The 23,929-nt window shown below is 41.6% G+C and overlaps 1 protein-coding gene across 2 annotated transcripts; it reads right to left on the minus strand.

The window, feature by feature from the left end:
- Positions 1 to 4,239: 4,239 nt before the first annotated feature.
- LOC132828999 (procathepsin L-like) lies at positions 4,240 to 23,236 on the minus strand. Of its 2 annotated transcripts, none has more exons than XM_060846258.1 (8): positions 23,175 to 23,236; positions 19,063 to 19,208; positions 15,802 to 15,924; positions 11,939 to 12,097; positions 11,177 to 11,401; positions 8,664 to 8,832; positions 5,237 to 5,354; positions 4,240 to 4,636 (listed from the first exon to the last, which is right to left on the minus strand). In XM_060846258.1, exons 2-8 carry the CDS (start codon positions 19,186 to 19,188, stop codon positions 4,537 to 4,539), a joined length of 1,020 nt encoding a protein of 339 aa, XP_060702241.1. In that variant the 5' UTR covers positions 19,189 to 19,208; positions 23,175 to 23,236; the 3' UTR covers positions 4,240 to 4,536. The 2 variants fall into 2 exon arrangements, with proteins under 2 accessions (XP_060702241.1, XP_060702240.1); XM_060846257.1 differs by having other exon boundaries at positions 19,063 to 19,211; positions 23,175 to 23,203.
- Positions 23,237 to 23,929: the final 693 nt, after the last annotated feature.

Here is a 23,929-nt window from a genome sequence, read left to right on the forward strand (position 1 = left end):
CTGCTCATCCACACTACTAAGTATCCGACCATTAGCCCTGTACTCCAACTTCTGGTTACTCTTATCAAAGTGAATCACTTCACACTTACCTATATTGAACTCCATTTGTCACCTTTCTGCCCAACTCTGCAGCTTATCTATATCCCTCTGTAACCTGCCACATCCTTCCTCACTGTCAACAACTCCACCGACTTTCGTATCATCCACAAACTTGCCCACCCAACCTTCTAGCCCCTCCTCCAGGTCATTTATAAAAACAGCAATGGTCCCAAAACAGATCCTTGCGGAACACCGCTAGTAACTGCACTCCAAGATAAACCTTTACCATCAACTACTACCCTCTGTCTTCTTCCAGCCAGCCAATTCCTAATCCAAACCTCTAACGCACCCTCAATGCCATACTTCCGTATTTTTTGCAGTAGCCTACCATGGGGAACTTTATCAAATGCCTTACTAAAATCCATATACACCACATCTACTACTTTCCCCTCATCCACCTCCTTAGTCACCTTCTCAAAGAATTCAATAAGGTTTGTGAGGCATGACCTGCCCTTCACAAAACCATGCTGACTATCCTTGATCACATTATTCCTATCCAGATGTTCATAAATCCTATCCCTTACAATTCTCTCTAAGACTTTGCCCACAACAGAAGTGAGACTCACCGGCATATAGTTACTAGGATTATCCCTACTCCCCTTCTTGAACAGGGAATCATATTTGCTATCCTCCAGTTATCTGGCACTATTCCTGTAGACAACAAGGACATAAAAATCAAGGCCAATGGCTCTGCAATCTCCTCCCTTGCTTCCCAGAGAATCCTAGGATAAATGCCATCAGACCCAGGGGACTTATCTATTTTCACCCTTTCCAGAATTTCCAACACCTCTTCCCTACATACCTCAAAGCCATCCATTCTAATTAATTGTGACTCAATATTCACATCAGCAACAATGTCCTGTTCCTGAGTGAATACTGACGAAAAGTATTCATTCAGTGTCTCTCCAATCTCTTCAGCCTCCACGCACAACTTCCCACTACTATCCTTGACTGGACCTATTCCTACCCTAGTCATTCTTTTATTCCTGACATACCTATAGAAAGCCTTTTGGTTTTCCCTAATCCTACCAACCAAGGACTTTTCATGTTCCCGCCTTGCTGCTCTTAGCTCTCTCTTTAGATCCTTCCTGGCTACCTTATAACTCTCAATCGCCCCAATTGAACCTTCACGCCTCATCTTTATATAGGCCGCCCTCTTCCCTTTAACAAGGGATTCCAATTCCTTATTAAAGCACGGCTCCCTGACATGACCCTTTCCTCCCTGCCTGACAGGTACATACTTATCAAGGACACTCAATAGCTGCTCCTTGAACAAGCTCCACATATCGATTGTGCCCTTCCCTTGAAGCCTACTTTTCCAAACCACGCGTCCTAAGTCATGCCTCACTGCATCATAATTTCCCTGCCCCCAGCTATACCTCTTGCCCTGCAGTGCACACTTATCCCTCTCCATCACTAGAGTAAAAGTCACCGAATTGTGGTCACTGTCCCCAAAGTGCTCACCTACCTCCAATTCTAACACCTGGCCTGGTTCGTTAGCCAGAACCAAATCTCTATCACTGAGAAAGACAAAGGGAGGTAATGGATGGATCCAGAGCACGGAGACTGTGTGATTTGAGAAGGTGACTTACTGTCACATTCCCAAGGACAATGGGCTTTTGGTATGCTTTCCTTTATTGGTCAGAGTATTGAGTATAGGAGTTGGGAGGTCATGTTGCAGCTGTACAGGATATTGGTTAAGCCACTGTTGGAATATTGCATGCAATTCTGGTCTCCTTCCTATCGGGAAGATGTTGTGAAACTTGAAAGGGTTCAGAAAAGATTTACAAGGATGTTGCCAGGGTTGGAGGATTTGAGCTATAGGGAGAGGCTGAACAGGCTGTGGCTGTTTTCCCTGGAGCGTCGGAGGCTGAGGGGTGACCTTATAGAGGTTTACAAAATTATGAGGGGCATGGATGGGGTAAATAGGCAAAGTCTTTTCCCTGGGATGGGGGAGTCCAAGACTAGAGGGCATAGGTTTAGGGTGAGAGGGGAAAGATATAAAAGAGACCTAAGGGGCAACTTTTTCACAGAGAGGGTGGTACATGTACGGAATGAGCTGCCAGAGGAAGTGGTGGAGGCTGGTACAATTGCAACATTTAAGAGGCATTTGGATGGGCATGTGAATAGGAAGGGTTTGGAGAGATATGGCCCCAGCAGGTGGGACTAGATTGGGTTGGGATAGCTGGTCGGCATGGGCGGTTTGGACCGAAGGGTCTGTTTCCATGCTGTACAACTCTATGACTATGACAATCTGGGATAGGCAATAATGCTCATATCTCTTGAATAAACTTTTAAAGATCTTACATTTAATCCCAATCACCCATTATCTTGATGACCAGCACATGTTCTTGGTCAGTATTAAAATTCTCGCAATTATTTTCAAAACTCCCCACAACCCCACGCTCCTTATCTCTGTAGCTTCGTATAGCCCACACCCACTGAATTATCCTCCACCTCTGGCCTTTTGAAAATTCTTCTTTCCTCATCTCACTCCAACTGCCTTGGAGCTGAGCAATGGGGATGTTGTCCCTCATCCTCTCCATCTCTTTATCATCCTCTTCCCCTCTTGGTTTCTTCTCCTTTAAGAAATCTCTTACAACCAGCCTCTTTGATCCTAATTGTACCCAATATGGCTTCATGTCAAATGTTATTTGATAACATTCCTGTTGCAGCATAGAGTCATACAGATATACAGCACAGGAGCATATCCTTCGGTCCAACACGTCCATGCTGCCCAGATTTCCGAACCTAATCTAATCCCATTTGCCAGCATTTGGCCCATATCCTTCTAAACCCTTCCAATTTATATACCCATCTAGATGCCCTTTACATGCTGTAATTGTACCAACTTCCACCACTTCCTCTGGCAGCTCATTCCATACATGTACCACCCTCTGTGTGAAAAGTTTGCCCCGTAGGTCTCTTTTATGTCTTTCCCCTCTCACCCTGAACGTATGTGGCAGCATGAAGGATGTCTTACCCAAATTGAAGGTGATGCGTAAACAAAAGTTGTTGGAGAAAACAGCGTAGTGATGGTGCTGTGGCTTGAAGAAGTTATTGTGTCCTGGTTCTTTTTGAAGAGAGGTTGTAAGGCAGAGGCACAGAGCAGCCTACCAAAACCACTAGAGGAAACAGCTTGTGAGGCCTTGAGTTATTTTTAAAGTCGGAGCAATAGAGGCAGCCTGGCTGGGTGTCGCCATTTCTCACAGACCAGGATTCTCAGGTTTTTTTTTAGATTTTCAGTTTAGCTTTAAGCAGTTGCTGCTGTGGGCATCAGGAAGTAGAAGCTATCTTTTCCTTCTCTCCCGTTACAGCTAGAAGCCGGGAGCTCACTCTGCTGCTGGGTTGCCTGAGGGACAAGTCTGCTTTTCTGAATTTGCCTTTTTGCTCAAGGTGTGTGTTTATAGGATGTTACTATATTGGAACAGTTCATTTGTAACAGTTAATGTATCTGTTAATCCGTTAATTTTTTCCATTCGAGTTAAGTTATTCTAAATTCCTCTTTCTTTGGTTGTATTTTAACCATAATGTTTAAATAAATTGTGTTTTGCTTAATGTCAAGTAATTGGACCAGTCGCATTACATCAGGAACACAGCAAGTCACATAAGCTCTTAAAGTAAGAAAACATTAGGGTCTAGGCTACCTTCTTAAAACAGTTTGTGGGGTCTGGTCTGTTCCATAACACGTAGCGTAAATAGTCTAGAACTGACTGATGTACAATTATTATGCCTATCTCCAATGGAGCATCAAGCCATTTTTTAATAACTGCTGTAAGATATTGTGCTCTTTGTTTCCCTTTTACATCTTCAATTTCCATATGTGTTGAGAGGTCACACATGACAAAAAGAACTGCAATTTGTTTACTGGATATTGTTCCTGATTGGGCCAATGTATAGAAAGATTCCCAGGATTGGATATCAACTGAACCTCCAATCTTACCAGCTAACTCTATGTTTTAACAGTGTGTAAATTACTCAGGAGTGCCAATGAAAAGCATTTCATTTTGTCGTGACTGTAATCAATTACTGCACTGGCATTCAGACCAGAAATCATGTGCCATTTCTACAGATCTTTGCCACAGTCCCTTCAGTATCAACTTCAAAGCTTAAAGTAACTTTGATGCTTAATTTATAAGATTACAGTCCAATATAGCAAGTTTTATTCAATAAAAAAACTGAAAGAACTGCAGATGCTGTAAATCAGAAAGAAAAACAGAAATTGCTAGAAAAGCTCAGCAGGTCTGGCAGCATTTGTGGAGAAACAGATCCATTTTGAGGAAGGATCACTTGATCCGAAACGTTAAGTCTGAGTTCTCTCAGTTTCCTGTTACCACTGATACGATGGTGAGTTATGTCTTGTAGCAACTTCCGAATTTGGTCATGATTGTATCAAGCCACAGCCGTGACTGGGACTGCCTGACAGTGACATTGCCATTATACCAGAGGATAAACTGCAAAACTGGCAATGCCACATTGATTCTTCATGTCTTTAGCGAGAAGCATGTACCCGTTGATGCCCCAATGCTTACCCCAGCTGGAGAAACAAAAACAAATTTGCGTTAAATTACACATTGTCCTTGCTTTCAGGCTAATGGCTCCTTACAGCAATAAGACCAAGTGAAAAATCTCACTATACATTCCTAGGAGTTGAGTTTGGGAGAGGTCCAATGTGATAAATCTGATCTCTTGATCGAATGTTAGACCCAATCATCAGTCCTTTTAAAACGTCTGTTATCAGATAAATTATTTGAATGATTTAAGCTTTTAAATTGTAGTTTATCTAAATAGGAAGGAGACACAAATAGTACAATTCACATTACGTTCCCACTGAAGTGGAAATCCAATGGCTCTCACACACTGGATGAAAATTTTACCCATCCATGCACTCTATCATTAATACCATCTCAAAACAAGTACTGTACACGCAGCCCTCTCACAAGGAGATCCAAAGGAAAAGATTTAAGGTTTTCTCTCCCCAGGGTAATGAATACTTGATTCACTATTCAGTCCAACACGAGTCTAGACCCAATTGATTTTTGTTTGCATGGTTGGTGAGCACTCTGAGTTTTGAGCCTAATTCTGAAATAGAAGCCCTCAGGACAGAGGGTATTGGAATATATTGTGTGGGAAGTACCTGTTTTTAATAATCCAATAATTCTGTGCAGTTTCTCCTTGACCATAAGTTCCATATCCCACGATCAGCACTGCATGATTCACCTTGGTAGTGCTGCATTTGTTATCGAGATAAATCCCTGTATGGAAATAAGTTTAACCAGATGAAGAGCCTGCAATAAATCTCCCTGGAAGACTCTATACCTCATCTCTGATTACTTTCCCATGAAAATCAAGTATGGCTCTTTTTGTCAGACTGGACCATGTGTAATTCTGCACACAGGATGGCTATCACAAGCTTTTGCCCGAAACGTTGATATTCCTGCTCCTCAGATGCTGCCTGACCTTCTGTGCTTTTCCAGCCCCACTCTAATCTAGACTCTAGTCTCCAGCATCTGCAGTACTCACTTCTGCCACCACACGCCTGTGCCCACTGTACGGTAGACATATCCCAGAAAATCCTATTCCCTTGCTTTTTCCACAAAGCACCGTGACATTTTCTTTCCTCCAAATATTTTACATATGTAATACATTTTTCAATTATTCACAGTTATTTATGATGCTACTTTCATCACTTTTTCAGCCAGTGCATTCCAGGCCATAACAAGACGCTGTATAGGAAATAATATTTCATCAGGCCATCTCTAGACCTTTAGCCAGTTACCTCAAGTCTGGGTCATCTAGTTGTCAATCATTTTTTTCATAATTTCTCCTGACTCACTCTATCAGTGTTTATGAATTTGAACACCTTTTTCAGACCTCCTCTTAATTTCCTCTACTTCAGAGACTATCCATTTTTCCAGTCTTTTTCCATAACCTTCTTTGCTCCCGGGCTGAGAACTTCCCTTGAAAGGCCGACGTTTATTAATTATCCCTCTTGTCCTTGAGAAGGATGTGGTGAGCTGCCAAATCGACCTGCCGGAATCTAGACCCGTCCACAGTGTTGCTGGGACTGTGAAGGAGCAGCTAAATGGTTCCCAAACAAAATGATGTGCAATTTAGAGGGGAATTTGCAAGTTCTCCTTTATCTGCTGCCTTTGCTCTTCTGGGTGTTAAAGATCACAAATTTGGAATGTGTTGCCAAAGGAGCTTTGGTGAATTGTTGCTGTGCATTTTATTGATGGTTACCCCACAGACACCATGTGTCAATACTGCTAGAGTGGTGAATGTTTAGGGCGGTGGATGGAGTGGTGATTATCAAATGGGCTCTGGATAGAGACAATTTTATTGAGTGTTGTTGGAGCAGATTCAAATGGGTCAAGAGAAATCACTCTCATCTAACATCACGATGGCTCAGTGGTTAGCACTGCTACCTCACAGCGCCAGGGACCTGGTTTCGATTCTGACTTCGGGTGACTGTGTGGAGTTTGCACATTCTCCCCGTGTCAGCATGGGTTTCCTGCGGGTGCTCTGGTTTCCTCCCACAGTTAAAAGATGTGCAGGTCAGGTGAATTGGCCATGTTAAATTGCCCGTAGTGTTAGGTGCATCAGTCAGAGGGAAATGGGTCTGGGTGGGTTACACTTCAGAGGGTGGATGTGGACTTGTTGGGCCAAATGGCCTGTTTTCACACTGTAAGGAATCTAATCTACAAATAGGCTCTTCTGAATGGACTATAATGTGCTCTGCAACTAAGTTATCCTGGCAGAACCTAAATTATACATTGATGAACAAATTATTGTGAATAAGTATCACTCGGTTGCACTGATGACACCTTCCATCACTTCGCTAATGGGTTTATAATTGACCAGATTGGATCTGCTCTGTATTTTTATGGACGTACCTGAACAGTTTACCATTTATTGGGCCAGAACAGCTTGGTTAAGGATTCGACTCATTCTGGAGCATCGGTCTTTACACCTGGCATGTTATTCCCTCTTGTTACCTTTCCTATGTCTACTGAACTCAGCTGTTTCTTTGATATCAAAGCAAATTAAGTGAGTTGCCTGAAGATTGGCAGCGATAATATTGGGAATATCACAAGGAGCCCCAAACTAATCATGTATTCAGTTTTCCCAAATGAAGATGGTTGTGCACTCTTCAATCTTCTTTTCTGTATTCTGATGGGATTGATTGTCACTGAGGATGGACATGTTTGTGGAGTTTCCTCTGGTTGTTTAATTGTAAGCACTATTTGTGACTCTAACCAGATCCATTTGTTGTGAGATGGCCCAGCTCAGACTGTGGCATACTATGATTAGATTAGATTACTTACAGTGTGGAAACAGGCCCTTCGGCCCAAGAAGTCCACACCGACCCGCCAAAGCGTAACCCACCCAGACCCCTACATTTACCACTTCACCTAACACTACGGGCAATTTAGCATGGCCAATTCACCTGACCCGCACATCTTTAGACTGTGGGAGGAAACCGGAGGAAACCCACGCAGACACGGGGAGAATGTGCAAACTCCACACAGTCAGTCGCCTGAGTTGGGAATTGAACCCAGGTCTCTGCCGCTGTGAGGCAGCAGTGCCACCGTGCCGCCCGTAAAACACATGTTTAACCTGCAGGTAGTCCTGCGTTGGTGATACAGCTGGCATTCCCTCATGCAGTCCTCAGTGACTCACATGGGACCCCTGTCTTGATGGTAATGTTCAGGTGAGGGAGCAGTTTGCATGGAATACAATTCTTAGCCCACTGCACTGTGATGGATGCCCAGGTATCACCTGAATTCCATTTATCGTGATGGTAGTTCCACAGAATGCAATGAACGATATCACCAATGTGGAAATAAGATTTTGTCTTCACAATATGTTGTATGGTGATTACTCCTTTTGGAACTGTCATAAACTGATAAATCTGTAGCAAGTAAATTGGTGAGGACAAGATCAAGGCTTCTTTTCCTGCTTGCTGATTCTTTCACTATTTACCACAAGCCCAGTCTGGTAGAAATGACCTTCAGGATTTAGCCAGTTTAGTCAGTAGTGCTGTTATTAAGCCATTCTTAATGCATTCCTTTTCTGCCCTAAGTACCTCTTTCAACTATGTAAATTATGATGCACTGATGACTGGCAGGACATTTCCTTGCCCAAGTTTGACCTATTCCCGTGATTTAAAATTAATGTTCAGGACTCAAAAGGTTACCCTTGACTGAATATATACCACAGTGCCACCAGTGAGCTCTGGCAGTGGAAATGATGTAGCACTGAAAGTAGCTATTTAGCCCAGAAGGCCAATATCAGATCTTTGGGAGAGCTGTCTAATCCATCTCATCCCTTGACTCTTTTCCCCATAGTCCAGTAAACCTCTGCCTGACCTTGTAAGTTTAACTGACCTCTAAATAATTTAACAGAGCAGAATTGCTGCTGGATTCTCCCTCAGTCATTCAGAACTCTGACCTCCAACAATGAGGCTTCCAACAATAGCTGGAGGCACAAGTGGGTACCATGGTGTGCACACAACGTCCCTCTTTATGTGTAATCACAGAATCACTTCGTGTAGGCCTTACCTGATTGATAGAACTGGAAGGATAGTTGAGCTGCATCAATTCCAACTGATATGGGTCCAACTGAAGCCACTGCCATTGCTAATGCAGGCTCACTGCCCTGGCGAATGGTTCTGTACCCAGTACAGTTAGCAACACTGTACAGGGGGTTGTACCTACAAGACTGCTTATCCTATAACATAGAGAATAAAATCAACAGCCTGTAGTATATCCTGACATTTTCATTTGAGCTGAATCTCTGGAGCTAATGCCTCCAGATATTTCAGACAACAAAGACAGCAACAACAGTAACTAGTTTTAAAACTAACTCTAATATGCAAATCACTTTGAAATGGTTTCACAAATGTGTGCAGATCGTCCAATGGTAGGTTAAACGGTGGTGGTCAAAGAGGTGGATTTTAAGGTGGGTCAAAGACAGTGAGAGTGTCAGGAAAGCAGGGGGGCTTAGAGGAGTAACTGAAGAGAATCAGACCCAGGGAGCTGAAGGTACAGTGCCCAGTAATGGAGCAAAGACAGCAAAGGATTAGGAATATGAATAGGGGAGATAGTGGCACAACAGTATTGTCAATGGACTGGTCATCCAGAATATAATGTTCTGAGGACATGATGGACATAATTTACCACGGTAGATGGTAAATTTGAATCCAATACATATCTGGAGAAAAAGGCTAAAGTAATGGCAATCGTGTAACCACTGCTGATTGTTGTAATGTGTTTTAGGAAAGGAAGTTTGTTTTCCTTAACCAGTCTGGCCTTTATGTAACTCCAGAAGCACTGCAATGTAGTTGTCTCCTAACTGCCCTCTGGGCAACTCGAGATGGGCAATAAATGTTGGCCTACCCAGCAACACCCACGTTCATGAACAGATAAAATACAAGTATTTGCAGCTCTGGTAGATTTGCAATGTTGTATGATTAATGAATTCACCATAGGTTTACATTTAATCACCTACAAAAGCTGAGATGTGCCCATGTTGTTTTTAAAAATTCTCAGAAAGACATGGTGGATCAATGGTTAGCGATGCTGCCTCACAGCACCAGGAATCCAGGTTTGATTCCAGCGTCGATGTGGGTTTCCGCAGGGTGCTCCGGATTCGACCCACCGAGCAAAGATGTGCAAGTTAGGTGGATTGGCAATGCTAACCTGCCCAGAGTGTCCAGGGATGTATTGGTTAGGTGCATTAGCCATGGGAAATTCAGGGTTACTGTGATAGGGTGAAGGATGGGCCTGGGTGGGACACTCTTCAGAGGGTCAGAATGGACTTGTTAGGCCGAATGGCCTGTTTCCACATGGTGGGGATTCCATTCCCCACTTCCAAAGCGGAGCTGGGTGGCCACGTCAGGAAGCATTGCAGAGACAATCATACAGAGCCCAAATCTAGTTTGGAGCAAGTGAGGATGGCACATTTTCTTCCCAAAAAGACAAATCAACCAGTTCAGTTTTTATTACAGTCTGGCAGTTTTTTGTGAACTTTCACCAAAACTAGCTTTTTAATTGCCAGATGTTTAAAAAGCTGGATTGACATTCCCCAAAAATTTGGTGGGACTTGAACTCATCGTCTGTTGCCCAAACCTCAAGATTGCTTATCCAGTAACTGAGCCATTAAACATATATTCAAGTGTGTTCCACCAGCTAATCTAATGATACCTTATGATGAATTGGTCATTTGGGGTGGGGGAGGATGGAAAACTGGGCAAAGGAACCATTTCAATTATTTTCTGTCATTCTGAATGAGAATTGTACCCAGCGTGGAACTCAGGGGTATGTCTGAACAAGGTCAACTGGAAGAAGAGGTTACAAGTATATCGTGTTTTACTAATTAGGAACAGTTGGAGCAGGAGATGTAGAAAGATATACAAGAAACTTTAAAGTGGGATGTGGGAGGACAGACTTTTTCTTTAGTTGGAAAATCATCAATTTTAAATTGTTGCTGAGGTTGAGAAGATGTTTGCAGAAATGTTGAACGATTGAGTGCTGGCTGGAATTAACATTGTGAGAGAAAAGTTGCTCAGTGTTTGAAGTACTATAAGAGACATGGCCACTTAGAGTGAACAAGGAAATCGGATTAGGTTTGGTCTGCTCTAGCCAAGAGCTGGTACAGATAGTCCCCTCTCTGTGGTGTTACCTGTTTGGTTCTATTGTTACTGTCAGGCAAAGCTCCCCATGACAGGAGCATTTGTTAAGGTTGATATGTGAGAAGAATCTCTGTTTCCCCCATCAGCTCCATGCACCCAAGCACATGCAGGTATTAGCAAGCTAACATGGTACAATTGATATGATCTGGTTGTAAGTGAGCAGTAGGATATTAGGATTATAGATTCTATTATCTATTGAAATAGAACATGGTATCGACTTAAAAGTAAGACACTGACGGAAACTGTAATGAAACATGTTAAAGCTTAAAAAAATTATTGTTATTGGTGGAATAAATTATTGGAGTAGCTTCCCTATATTACTGACTGACTGATATAATTATTAATGTGGATGCACAGATAATAAACAATGAAAGATCTTACTGTTGCTGTGTAAGGGTAGGATGTCTCGTTTTCTATTCCACCATTGCTCTGTATATACTTAAAGGCTTCTTCCACCAGTCCACCACTGCATCCTTTGTTACCATGGTGTCTGGAACAGTCGACCAGATTCTGTTCACTCAGTGAGATGAGTTTATTTGTCTTCTTGTAGATCTGACCCTCCAAAGATCCAGTTGCACTAAATGCCCAACACGAGCCACAGTGACCCTGATAATGCAGTAAACAAGGTCACCCTCTGTTTTATTTAGTTACAGATCCATTTAAACCATGATTCAATATTAATGTGATTCAATTTTGTATCATAATAACAATAAGCCACAATTATTTCAAGAAATACTCCTCACCTATCACAATGCTGGCAGAACAGTAACACAATATGTCAATGAACAAAGAGACCATAATGGATTCCAACAAGGAACTAGCAGGAGTTTTGCCAGTATTAGGAATTGGAGTCATCAGGAATGCGTCAAGCATATACTATAGCTAGATTAGCTGAATGGACCAGAGGTCTTTTGCCTGAAGGTACAATTTTAAATTCACTGCTTGGAAGCAGTGTGACTTAAATAAAATTTCCAATGAGATAGAAGTGTATATAAATAACAGGAACTGTTTACTTTATTTGAAAAGAAAGCTCTGACATTAGAACATTCAATTCCATTCAAAATATCTTACAGTATGACTGGACTTTGATTCAAATAACCCAGTTGGACCTGAAAATCTCTCTTTAAAGATACTTATTTTCACCTGATTCTTCACTTCTGTGACATATCCATGTTTACGCCAATCAATGGTCTGAGGAATATCCATATCGTCATCCTGGAGGAGTGGCTCTTCACTGGAAGCTGGGCTCTGTGGGTTTCTTTGAATTAATCCATTCAGGACTTGGTTGAATTCCTCACTGGTCTGAAGAGTAAAAGTAAAATAATGAGGATATTCTTTCTATTTCCATGCTTATTTCAAAGAAAGGATAACTTACACTTATATAGCATCTTTTGCAGCATTGCAGTGTTCAAAAGGTTTTTTTTTAACAATCAATGAAATTCAGTAGAATTGTAATCACTGTTGTAATTTAGGAAACATGGTAATCAAATTCCATCAATCTCCCACAAACAGCCATGCAATGACGGACAGAATATTTGTGTTTCGTGATATTTGTTGACAAATATTGGCCAAGACAATACTGAGGACTCGACTGCTCATCTTTGAAATGGTGCCATAGGATCTTTTAGGTCCACTCAGTGCAGGTTAGTTTCTGGTTAACACTCCATCCAAAGGACAGCACCTCCAACAGTGCAGCACTCCCTGACTTGAACACTGCCCTACCAATGTTATTCTCCTAAACAGCCCAGAAACCACTTTGCAAAGGTGGTAGAAGCAACAAATTAATCAAACGATTATCAGATTACAGGAGGCCATTCAACTGTTTGTGTCTAAAAAGCTAGTCTTCTTTCCCTTTCTCTCTTTTCAGAATTGCCCAGTTTCTTTTTGAAATCTATGATTGAATCTCTCTCCACCATGATCTCAGGCAAGTGCATTCCAGATTCTAATCACTCATCACACACCCCCTCATAAACAAAACGTTTTTCTTGATGTCACCTGTGGTTCCTTTGCCAACCTCTTCAATGGGTCCCTCTGGTCCTTCACCTTTCCATCCAATAGGGAACAGTTGTTTCATGGTCATTGGAGGATTGGACATTAGTGAGCATAGTTTTGAAATAAAGGGTCGCTTAAAAATGGAGAAGAGAAGGAACTTCTTCTCTTTAAGAGTCATAGTATTTGGGATTCTCTACCCCAGACAGCAGTGAAGACTGGATTACAGAATATATTCAGGGTTGAGTGAGATGGATTTTTGATTTAGCAGTAAGATGGAGTTCAGGCCGTGAGTAGATCATCAATGATCTCACTGAATGGTGATCCAAGATCAATGTGACAGATGGCCCACTCCTGTCCTTCATTGTTGCTGTCTTATGTAAAAGCTGTCAGAGAAATTACTGTATACTGAACTCAGGCAATATTTCAAGATTATGGGGAATATGACATTGTTGGCCTTCCGGAAGGCAGTGTCGGACCAACGTTGTTAGGGTAACCCTTCATATCCATTGAAACTTCATGTGTACCCTGATTCCATCCCAGGTTGGGTTTGATCATTAGCATCAATTAGAGAGAAGTTCAGCTTGATTCAGAGGAACCATTCTAGCTGACTACTAAAGAAAGAATTTTGCCCGCATTTATGTAATCACCAGATCAACAAAGCCCCAGGTAAGGCTAGAGGTTATAAAAATAATAAAAAGACAAGACTTTGTCTCATTTGAAACAAATGTACTGGCACAAATAGAAATAAATAATTACAATCTGATACCCATTGCAAAGGCATGATTACAGGATACCATAGAAACATAGAAAATAAGACCAGAATCAGACCATTTAGCCCTTTGAGTGTGCTCCACCACTCAACAGGATCATGGCTGATCAACTCACTACCCTGTTCCCAGTTTCTCCCCAAACCATTTGATCCCTTTAACCCTACGGACTATACCTAACTCCACCTTGAAAACATTCAATGTTTTGGCCTCAGCTGCTTCCTGAGGTAGAGAATTCTACAGGCTCACCAATCTCTGAAAATTTCTCCTGATCTCAACCCTAAATGGCCCATCCTGTGTCCAGAAACTGTTAGATGGGTTTGAGACCTCCGTCTCATTGGGAACATCTTTCTTGCATTTACCCTATCTAGTCCTGCTACATTTTTTAGGTTTCTATGAGAGCCCCCTCCCCATTCTTCTAAACTCCAGTGAATAAACTCCTAACTAATCCAATCTCTCTCCATATGTCAGTCCTGCCATCCCAAGAATTTGTTGCACTCCCTCCATTGCCAGAACATCATTCCTCAGATAACGAGATCAAAACTAGACACAAGATTCCAGGTATGGTCTCACCAAGACCCTATACAATTGCAACAAAATATTCAGATCTGAATATTGAAGGGTACATGATATTTCAGAAGGGCAGAAGGATCAGAAAAGTTGAAAGCATGGTTTTATTAAATAATGACAGAATAAACGCAATAGAGAGATGGATGCCTATGTTCAGGAAACCAGCATGTAGAAGCTGTTTGGGGAGAGATGAGAAATGATAAAAGCAAAAAGTCATTTATGTGAGTGGTGTTGAGGTCCCCTAGCAGTAAGCATGATTAGGTGGAGCATAAAGGAAGAAACAATGGTAGCCTGTCAGAAAGACAAGGTGATAATCAAGGAAATTTAATCTACACGCGGATTGGATAAATCAATTGGTTTGTAGTAACCAATATGAGAAGGTCCTAGAATGCTTTCAGTGTAGAGTCTTTGAATAGCATATTTCAGAGCTAAGCAGACAGCAGGTTATACTAGACCTGGTATTGTACAATGAGACAGGATTAATTTATGGTTTCATAGTGAAAGTGCCCCAGGTAGTAGCAATCGTAACATCATTGACTTTTAAATTGACTTTGAGGAAGAGTCCAAGACTACCATTTTGAACTATAGGAGAATATACCACGAGGAGTTGTTGTTTAAAAAAAAGTCACCCACTTAAGACAGAGTTGAGTTATTTTTTTACTGACAGGTTGGCCACATGTGTTTGGAACTCTCTTCCTCAAAAGCTAGTGGAAGCAGAGTTGTTGAATATTCCGAAGGCTGGGGTGGATAGATTATTAATTAGGGTGGGGGTGGTACATTCACCTCAGAGGTTACTGGGGATAAATGGGTGAGGGGAGGTAGGTGAAGTAATCAGATCAAACTTGATCTTATGGAATGGTGGAACTGGCTCAGGGGGCCAAATGACTTATTACTGCATGTCTTTAGTATGTTTGTATGTAATATTTGATCAATCCCTTCACATGTGAATTGAGCTCAGTGGTTAGCACTGTTACCTTACAGCGTCAGAGACCCAGGTTCCCTGGGCGATTGTCTGTGTGGAGGTTGCACATTTTTCCTGCATCTGTGTGGGTTTCTTCTGAATGCGCGGGTTTCCTCCCATAATCCAAAGATGTGCAGGTTAGGTGATTTGGCCATGCTAAATTGCCCATAGTGTCCAGGGATACATCAACTAGGTGGGTTAGCCTTGGGAAACCCAGGGTTTCAGGTTGAGGGTAGGGGGAGGGGTGGGTCCAAAAGAGATGCTCTCTCGGGCATTGGTGTGGACTCAATGGGCCGAATGGCCTGCTTCCACACTGTAAGGATTCTATCCCAACCTATGAATGGCATTTAAGTATATTCCTGTTGTTTAGATAGTAACAGCAGCTGTTTTGAGGAAATGTGTTGTGCACAAAAAAGATCCCCCCAAACAAAATAAACAAATGACTGAGTAGCTACTTTGCTTTCGATGGTGCTCCTTGACAGAAGAATGTTGACCATGTCACTGGAAGAACTTCCCGTTCTTCCTTGAGAAATGCTGTGGAATGGATTGAGCTGGTGACTGGGTTTATGGCCTAATCTAAAGATTAGACCCTTGCAGTTCCCGAGTGGGCTTGAGCTCACAAGCCTCTGTATGAAACACTGCTACAAGCTCGATCACACTGTCACTGAAGGTCGGGTGAGAGTGACGGAAATATCTGCTTTGGATTTGATACTGACCATATCACCAAAGTGATTCATCTCCATACGAAATGTGTGTTTGCCCATCGAATGCTCCAGGTTATGTTGATTGATTTGTTGCAGATTCTTCTCCCATGTTATTCTCCTCCAACGTTCTTCGTTCTAAATGTAAAAGCACAAGAAAAACCATTGCACTTTCATAACCAAGAATCCTGGAAACTTGACCAGGATAATCGATCTGACACAGCACAGAAACAACTGGGAGTGATCAGAAGCTGGCCATCTGGTTAAAGCATTCAGAGTGCAGCTGAATTGTTAGTTTGAAATAACTTGGTGAAATTAGTAAATGGAAATTTACTAAAGATGTGTTACAGCTGCCAGCTGTATAGAGGATAGTGTGGGCTTTCAGTACCACAACTATAGAGAAACCCTTCCTGTCAGAGGACCCACAGTAACAGACTGTTTAACACCTCAATCTACACTGCTGTTCAATTTGTGACCTAACTCTATAAACACTGCCTCCCTCAATAAGTTGTTAAAACAAAATCTACCAATCTAAGATTTAAAATTAACGATTGACTTAGCATTAATTTTTATGTGCAGAAGAGAATTCCAAACTTCTATCACCTTTTATTAAAGGGTTCCCCTATTTGACTCTTGAGATAGGCACTAACATTTAAACTACGCCCCTTTTTTCTAGTCTTCTAACTAAACAAATATTCTCTATCTCTATCTACCCTGTCAGTTCCTTGAAATATCTGAGATCTTTCTGGTAATCTATACTGCACTTCCTCCACAGCCGTTATATGTTTCCTGAACTTTGGTGTTCAAAACTGCTAAGGTTTTTTATAGCTGTTGGATAGCTTCACTCCCTTGTATTCTAGCCTTCTGTACTCAAGCTAGTTTTGAGATTTCAATCTTCTATGTAAAGGTCATTCTGCTATAACGTGTGTTTCGTTAACACAAATTCGCTATAACTTGATTGATGAATTTGGGACACTATTTCTAAAGCGTGAACTTTTAAAATGTACGTTAACTGTAACACAATTACGTCGCCAACACTTTAAGTGCTGTTTCTAAAGCACAATTTTTCTATAACATGGGGTTTCACAAGAACACAACCATCGCATTGTAGAAGAACTTCCTGTACCTGAACCCTTGAGTATTTGTGGATGTTCAAAATGTCAGGCAGCAGTCCTAACCACTGAGCCACCATGGCACCCAATTGATGAGCTAAGGGATGAGGAAATGCTGGGGCCTGTTACAGACTAGGCCAGACCACTCAAAACATTCTTAAACAGGAAGCCCCAGACCATAATTTTACAATTTGCTTCGGTACGTGTGCAGTGAAAATTACCCGGAGTAGGATAGCTAGGTTGACTACTAGATTTTAAAACAGACAAAACTTTATTTACAAAATTACACAATGAAACACAAAGAACAGAATAAAGAACCCTTAGAGAACTCAGCCTATCCTAATTATGCTGTTCCGAATACACACACCAGTCCCAATAAGCAAACTCCCTGTAAAACCCCGTAGAAATGGAACACATGCTTATGGGTTAAAGTTGAAAGGGCAGACAAGAGAGAGAGTTCCCACATAGCCCCAGGTTGAACTTCCAAGTTCAGGACTGAACTAAAACTGCTCAGCTCAGCTAGAGAGCTGACCACTCCCCTTTCACTTTACAGGTCACTTTTAAAACATTCTAGGAGAAAGTGAGGACTGCAGATGCTGGAGATCAGAGCTGAAACATGTTTTGCTGGAAAAGTGCAGCAGGTCAGGCAGCATCCAAGGAGCAGGAGAGTCGACGTTTCGGACATGACTTCCTGAAGAAGGGCTCATGCCCGAAACGTCGACTCTCCTGCTCCTTGGATGCTGCTGACCTGCTGCGCTTTTAAAACATGCCCACTTTGGCCTAAAGTCCCATCTGTTTACATATAGACAAAAGGCCTCTCAAAATCCTTTTCATCTCTGTACCAAACCAGACTGATTGGAGCCCGGCCTGGTTTATTACCCCTCTGAAAAAAATCAAGGACAGAGTCTCCTTGAGCCAAGGAACAGCTTGTAGAAAAAAAAGGACTAGCTTTGTGACAGACTTATTTTTGTCTAAAATTAATGGCCATATATTTGCCTGCATTGAAATCCATTTGCCTATTCACTCAATCTATTAATATCTTTCTGCTTTTACTCTTCCATTTATACTCTGTGTAGTCTATCTTGGTGTCAGTGGTAAACATGAAGATGTTGCTTTGATTAGAATAGATTAGATTAGTTACAGTGTGGAAACAGGCCCTTCGGCCTAAGTAGTCCACACCGACCCACCAAAGTGCAACCCACCCAGACCCATTCCCCTGCCTTCTAGTTTGTTTATAAATATGTTGATTAATTAGGTTCCTAAGACAATGCCAATGTGCATACTTGCCAGGTGTCAAATTATCTTGTTTCTTGAAATTTTCTCGAGAACTACTTCTATTTTCAGAATTACTTTACATTCTTGCTAACCCCTTGGATAAGAGAGATGCTGGGCAAAGATTCCAATAGTTTGACTAAGTGTTATTTTTCAAGCTGTTTCCAAAAAGCTGTCCGACCAAAGTCACTTTTCTCATGCATTCATTTAGCATTGTCCTTATTAACAGTGAGCGACCTTCCCACACAATCCAGCAGTCAGCTGAGGTGAAAGGAGCCCGCACTGATCATTCCCCAGGCAAGGTATTTGAACACCAGCTGCACGCCATTTTAAATGTTCCAGCCAGGAATTGCCTTTCTTCATCTACTGATGCAGCATTTTTCTCTGGAGGTGTTCCAAAAAGGGAATCTGTAATTCCGCTTTACAGAGAAGGACCTGGAGGTGCTGGCAGAGTAATGGAGGGCCAAACTCTTTACTGTGCACTGACACGGAGGCCATAGCACCAGATCGAACCAGCCAACACCAAGGTAGCAGCCCAGACCATCTGTATCATCTGCCCAAGGATGTGTAGGCAAGGTAGATTCGCCATGGGAAATGCAGGGTTACAGAGATAGGGTATGGGGTGGGTCCATTTGGGATGCTGTTTAGAGGGCCAGTGTGGACTTGTTGGGCTGAATGGCCTACTTCCACACTGTAGGAATTCCATGATTCTATGATCTGTCTCATCTTCTGCATCACTCCATGCATTCCAATGATGGAACAGAAAGTGTTTGAAATCTATAATATTTTGCTGACAAGCTGAGGTTTTCATTTGATTTTATCAAAGAAGAACACAAATCAAATATTGATTCCTTTGCCAACTTGGATGCCTCCTGTGTTTTCTGTTTCTTACCTTTTCATACTGTTTCCCATGAAATAATGTCCAGTTCTTCCAACTTTCATCCAATGCAGGGTCAAAGGTGAATGAGGAGACTTCAGCCAGAATCCAAGTCATCAAAACCAGAAAGATCTTCATCATTGGGTATGGAAGAGGTGATTCTGCTTTCAGACATTATTAAGGGCAATCATTATTCCTAAGCAGTCTAGTACTTTTATGTTTATTCAAACCAATTCCACTGTCTCCCTGATTCTAAGGTGCAACCATTGTATTTATTGTAAAGATATGAGCTAAGTTGTTAACTCACTCAGGGTGAACAAGGTCACATTATAGTCAGTGGTCTTAAAGCTGAAGGCCTGGCAATTACAATCAGAGATACTGAACAGACCAGAATTAGAGGAGCACAGATATTTTGGAGGATTGTGGGCACTGAGCAGATTTCAGAAGATGTAGTGATTGTAACAAGGTCAACCAGGTGGATCTCATAGAATATGAGCTCCCAGATTGGTCCACTCAGGAAGCCCTTGCTGACAGATACATACAGGAGTGTCAGAGATTCTGTTCAGTCTGAGAGCTGGCTCTGACGGAGCTAGATCAGTGTCAAGGACTCTCCATGTGTGAATAAAGGGTGACTTGGTGATGGGATAGTGGTCTCTGTGGGTTAGAACAGAGGAGAGAAATTGTTGAGTGATCAGAAAAGATCAGAAATAAATATTGAGTCACGTAATGGGGAAACTGCACTTGATTAAGGACAGGGCTAATGATTGAATGGGACTTTGTGTGTGTAAGGACTTGGGCACCAGGTTTTTGATTCGCTGTAGAATTTACGAACCATTCTTGAGAAGGTGATTATAAGATGGAATTGTTTGGAGTTGTGACACTAAAGATGGTAAGTTTGAAGGAAGATTAAAGTGAAACACCCTTGGGTAATTACAGCACCAGGGTAGCATAAGTGAGCTCTCGTCATTCTGCACAAATGATCCATTGCACTTATAGGTCGCGTAAGGTCAATGAAAGGAGGCAGTTTGCAACTTTGACCTTTGCCCTGCTTTGCAATGGGTGGACTAACAATAGTTGTGGGTTTGGTGACATTTACAATATAATGAGATCATTTTCCATGAAGTGGCGTTTTTGTGTTAGTCATGTTTCTAAAAGGTCCAAAGCAAAGCATTGAACAGAAATTGAAGAAAACAGGAGAAACCCAAGTGAATCAAGAAAACAATGATGTTTCCCTGGTTGAGGTTGAAGTGTTGGTAAATTATATGAACAATAGAAGGTTGAGAAAGAAGGAAAGCGAATATTTGAAAGCACATTACGGGTAATGAAGTGTATTGACCGTTTTGATGTTGGAGAATATGGGAACAAATTTGTGCAAAGTCCAACAAACAGAGAGCGTTTTAATCAGCAATATAATCAAGGCTTGTGGGGAAAAGCACAGGAAAGTAGAGTCGAGGATCATCAGAAAACCAAAACACTGTGGATACTGGCAATCAAAAATTGCTGGAGAAACTCAGCAGGTCCGGCACTATTTGTGGAGCGAAAGCAGACTTATCGTTTTGGGTCTATGCCAGCTGTGGTCTCATTGAATGGGAGAGCAGAATCAATGGGTTGAATGGCCTACCTACTACTTCTCTTGTATCTTACGGCCTTACAGAAGCAAGGCAAGTGACCAGATGAAATGTTTTTATGTGATAATGGTACCCTTTTGTACTAAGCCACCTCCTCTACTCCTTTTTAAGATATTGTTGTAGAATATTTTACACCAGATTCAGAGTCAGAAAGGGCGCAACTTTAACATTTTACCCAGGAGGCAGCATATCTGACAACGCAATGTTCCCTAAAGCGTCAGCTACATTCTATAAATGAGGCTTGAATCCTCAACATTTTGTCTCAGAGGTAAGGCACGGTGGCTCAGTGGTATGCACTGCTGCCTCGCAATGCCAGGGGCCCAGGTTCGATTCAAACCTTGGGTGACTGTCCGTGTAGAGTTTGCACATTTGCCCCATGTCTGTGTGGGTACCCTCCAGGTGCTCTGGTTTCCTCCCACAGTCCAAAGTTGGGTAGATTGGCCATGCTAAATTGCCCAAAGTGTCCAGGGATGTGCTGGCCAGGTGGACTAGCAATGGTAAATGCAGGGATAGGATGGATCTGGGTGGGATGCTTTTCAGGGGAATAGTTTGGACTGGATGGGCTAAATGCTAACAATATAAGAGGGTTTATACTCAGAATGAGCTCACACGTAAGAGAAATAAAGGTTTTCTGTATTGTCTTCATCTGTACCTACTTTTAACCAGCTTTCTTTGGGAGTGAAAATAGCGAAAAAAGCTACTCTTTAAAACCAAACCCAATAGCAACATTGGAGTATCAAAGATTTCCTCACAGACAGCTGAGCCTTTAAGAAGAGCAAAGTAATACATACATAAATTTCTTTAAACAGAGCACAGATATTTCATAGAGTTGTAGAGCTGGTGAAAGTTATAGAGATAAAAAGGATGAAGTCTTGAAGGGATTTGAAAAGGAGGATGAGAGTTTTGAAATCTCTGGCAAGGTGGGTCAGCAAGTGCAGGAGTAGAGCAGGAATGAGACTTTGGGTGAGTAATGACATGGCTAACAGAGTTTAGGATGACCTCAGGTTTATAATTTGTGAATCTGCCAGGAATGTGAAAGCACAGAGGTAATGAAGGTGTGAGGTTTACTAGCAGATGGGTTCAGGCAGCATGCAGTAAGGTTAGCAGCCTTCATTATGGAGCAGCTTTACAGTGAGAGGTTTATCCGGAGGCTAATGACAAAGTTTGAAAACTATCTGGCTCAGCCTCAGTCACAGAGAGGAATGGAATCGGGATTAAGGAATAGGATTTGTTGGGATTGAAGACAATGGCATTGACCTTCTCCAAATTTGATCATTGAAAATTCTTCCTCATCTGGCCCTTAACGTCACACAAACAGAGTGATAAACCTGCCTGTAAAGAAGATGGCTAACCAATGTTCAAAGGATTCAAACATAATTGTTAATCAATCCATTAATCCAGGTTAGGTTTGGTCACTTTATCAGGGATAAAACTACTTTTGATCATCTCTCCAGGCTATGATTCAAAACTATTTGAAGTTGTCCTGAAAACATTTTTCTTATTCTTGTTTAATTATTCTGCCAACTAATGATAAACAGTTTACCCCATTATGAACTATTTGTTAAACATGAAACTAAACATGTTGACATTCAGACTTAATTAACATGTACTACTACTTCTGTTTCTTGGAAAGCATCATTCTATGCTTATTCATTGGCATTTGTCTATTATAACTTACATTCTGCACCTTAATTGCAGACGCTAGTTCACAAAAAACTACTTTAAACCCAATGTTCACTACTTCTACACACGCAACCACACAAACACACACTCTGTCACTCTCTCTCCCACACACGCACGCACACATACAGATAAGTCTATGGGGTGAATTTGCAGATTTGTATTTGCAGATACGTTCTATTTTGTTCAAAAAGCACCCAATCTGTAGGCAGTCAGTCCATGTGACATTTTATAAATTCCTACTTTGGAAATAGAACCAGTCTGAATCAAGATTGGAATACAGACAGACACTCACCTCACATCTTTAATGCATTCTAATTGCTGAGATGTCATTTTTTTAATATAAAGCCTTAAGTTATTTTGGGAATGTGACTTGAAAGAAGTTCTGGGATTTATTTATTAATGAATTGAAACCTGCAACACCATTTGAAATGATTAAAGACTTCACAGCAATCTAGGTTTGTCCAACACATCACATCAGTTGTATAACACTTTGATCTTCCACTGTAAATTCTGCATGCTATGATTCTGCCCCACTAGCTACCTGATGAAGGAGCAGTGCTCTGAAAGCTTGTACTTCCAAATAAACCTGTTTGGACTATAACATGGTTTTGTTTGATTTTTATCTTTGTCCACCCCAGTACAACACCGGCACCTCCACATCATATTTAGAAAGAACTAAAGTAAACACAAGTTACAGCAACCTAAAACTCCAAACTTTATCTCAAAGGCCTTTATCTTGGAGAAGGATAGGTCACAAAAGACAAAATAAATTTAGTTCAGAAGTATAGAGAGAGAAGCAGAAATATTGTAACCAACCTTGCTATGATCTTGTCTGTTGTGTACCACAACCCACATTGCATTACACTTCCTGAAACTTCACAGATATCTTTATCTAACTGGTAAAATGACTAATTAAGTTGCTGGTGTTAATTCAGCATCACTGCCTTCTCATGCACACTGCTACATTCTACACAGTTTACAAGTTTCACAAAGCCCCATTTCATATGTGCTTGCAATTATTAAATCAAAAATGCCACTTCAGTTCATTTATGTTTTGTCTGTTTGTGCCTATATGCAGTAGTCACTAAGATAAGAGCAAACAGTGCTGAGGGCTGCAATGCTTTCCTATTCTGCACTCAAAAACCATAGCAGTAAGATACAGTGCAGGTATGTACCAATGACACCATCAACTCTTTTAACTCTGTAGCAGCCTCATTTCCAATGGATCTAAATACATTAGTAACTCTCTTTTTCACACCTTATGACATTTGGAGTACCCCAGGCATCAGAAGAGCATTGAGAATGCCTTTAGGAAATATTTTGTATCCTTGAGTTAAAGAGAAGACAGTCAGTGCACCCCATTCATCCTCACTAACCACCAGTCTGTGCTGGAAGCTGGAAGTCTGAGGATATGAAATAAGAACTTGCTGGACATCAGTGGTGGCCACAGATGAAAACAGGCATCCGTTTGTCTGCTTTATAGAATCCCCACAGAGTGGAAACAGGCCCTTCAGCACAACAAGTCCACACTGACCCTCTGAAGAGTAACCAACACTGACCCATTCCCTTAC

This window comes from Hemiscyllium ocellatum, chromosome 28 (assembly GCF_020745735.1).
Source record: "Hemiscyllium ocellatum isolate sHemOce1 chromosome 28, sHemOce1.pat.X.cur, whole genome shotgun sequence".
In the NCBI taxonomy this organism is placed as follows: domain Eukaryota; kingdom Metazoa; phylum Chordata; class Chondrichthyes; order Orectolobiformes; family Hemiscylliidae; genus Hemiscyllium; species Hemiscyllium ocellatum.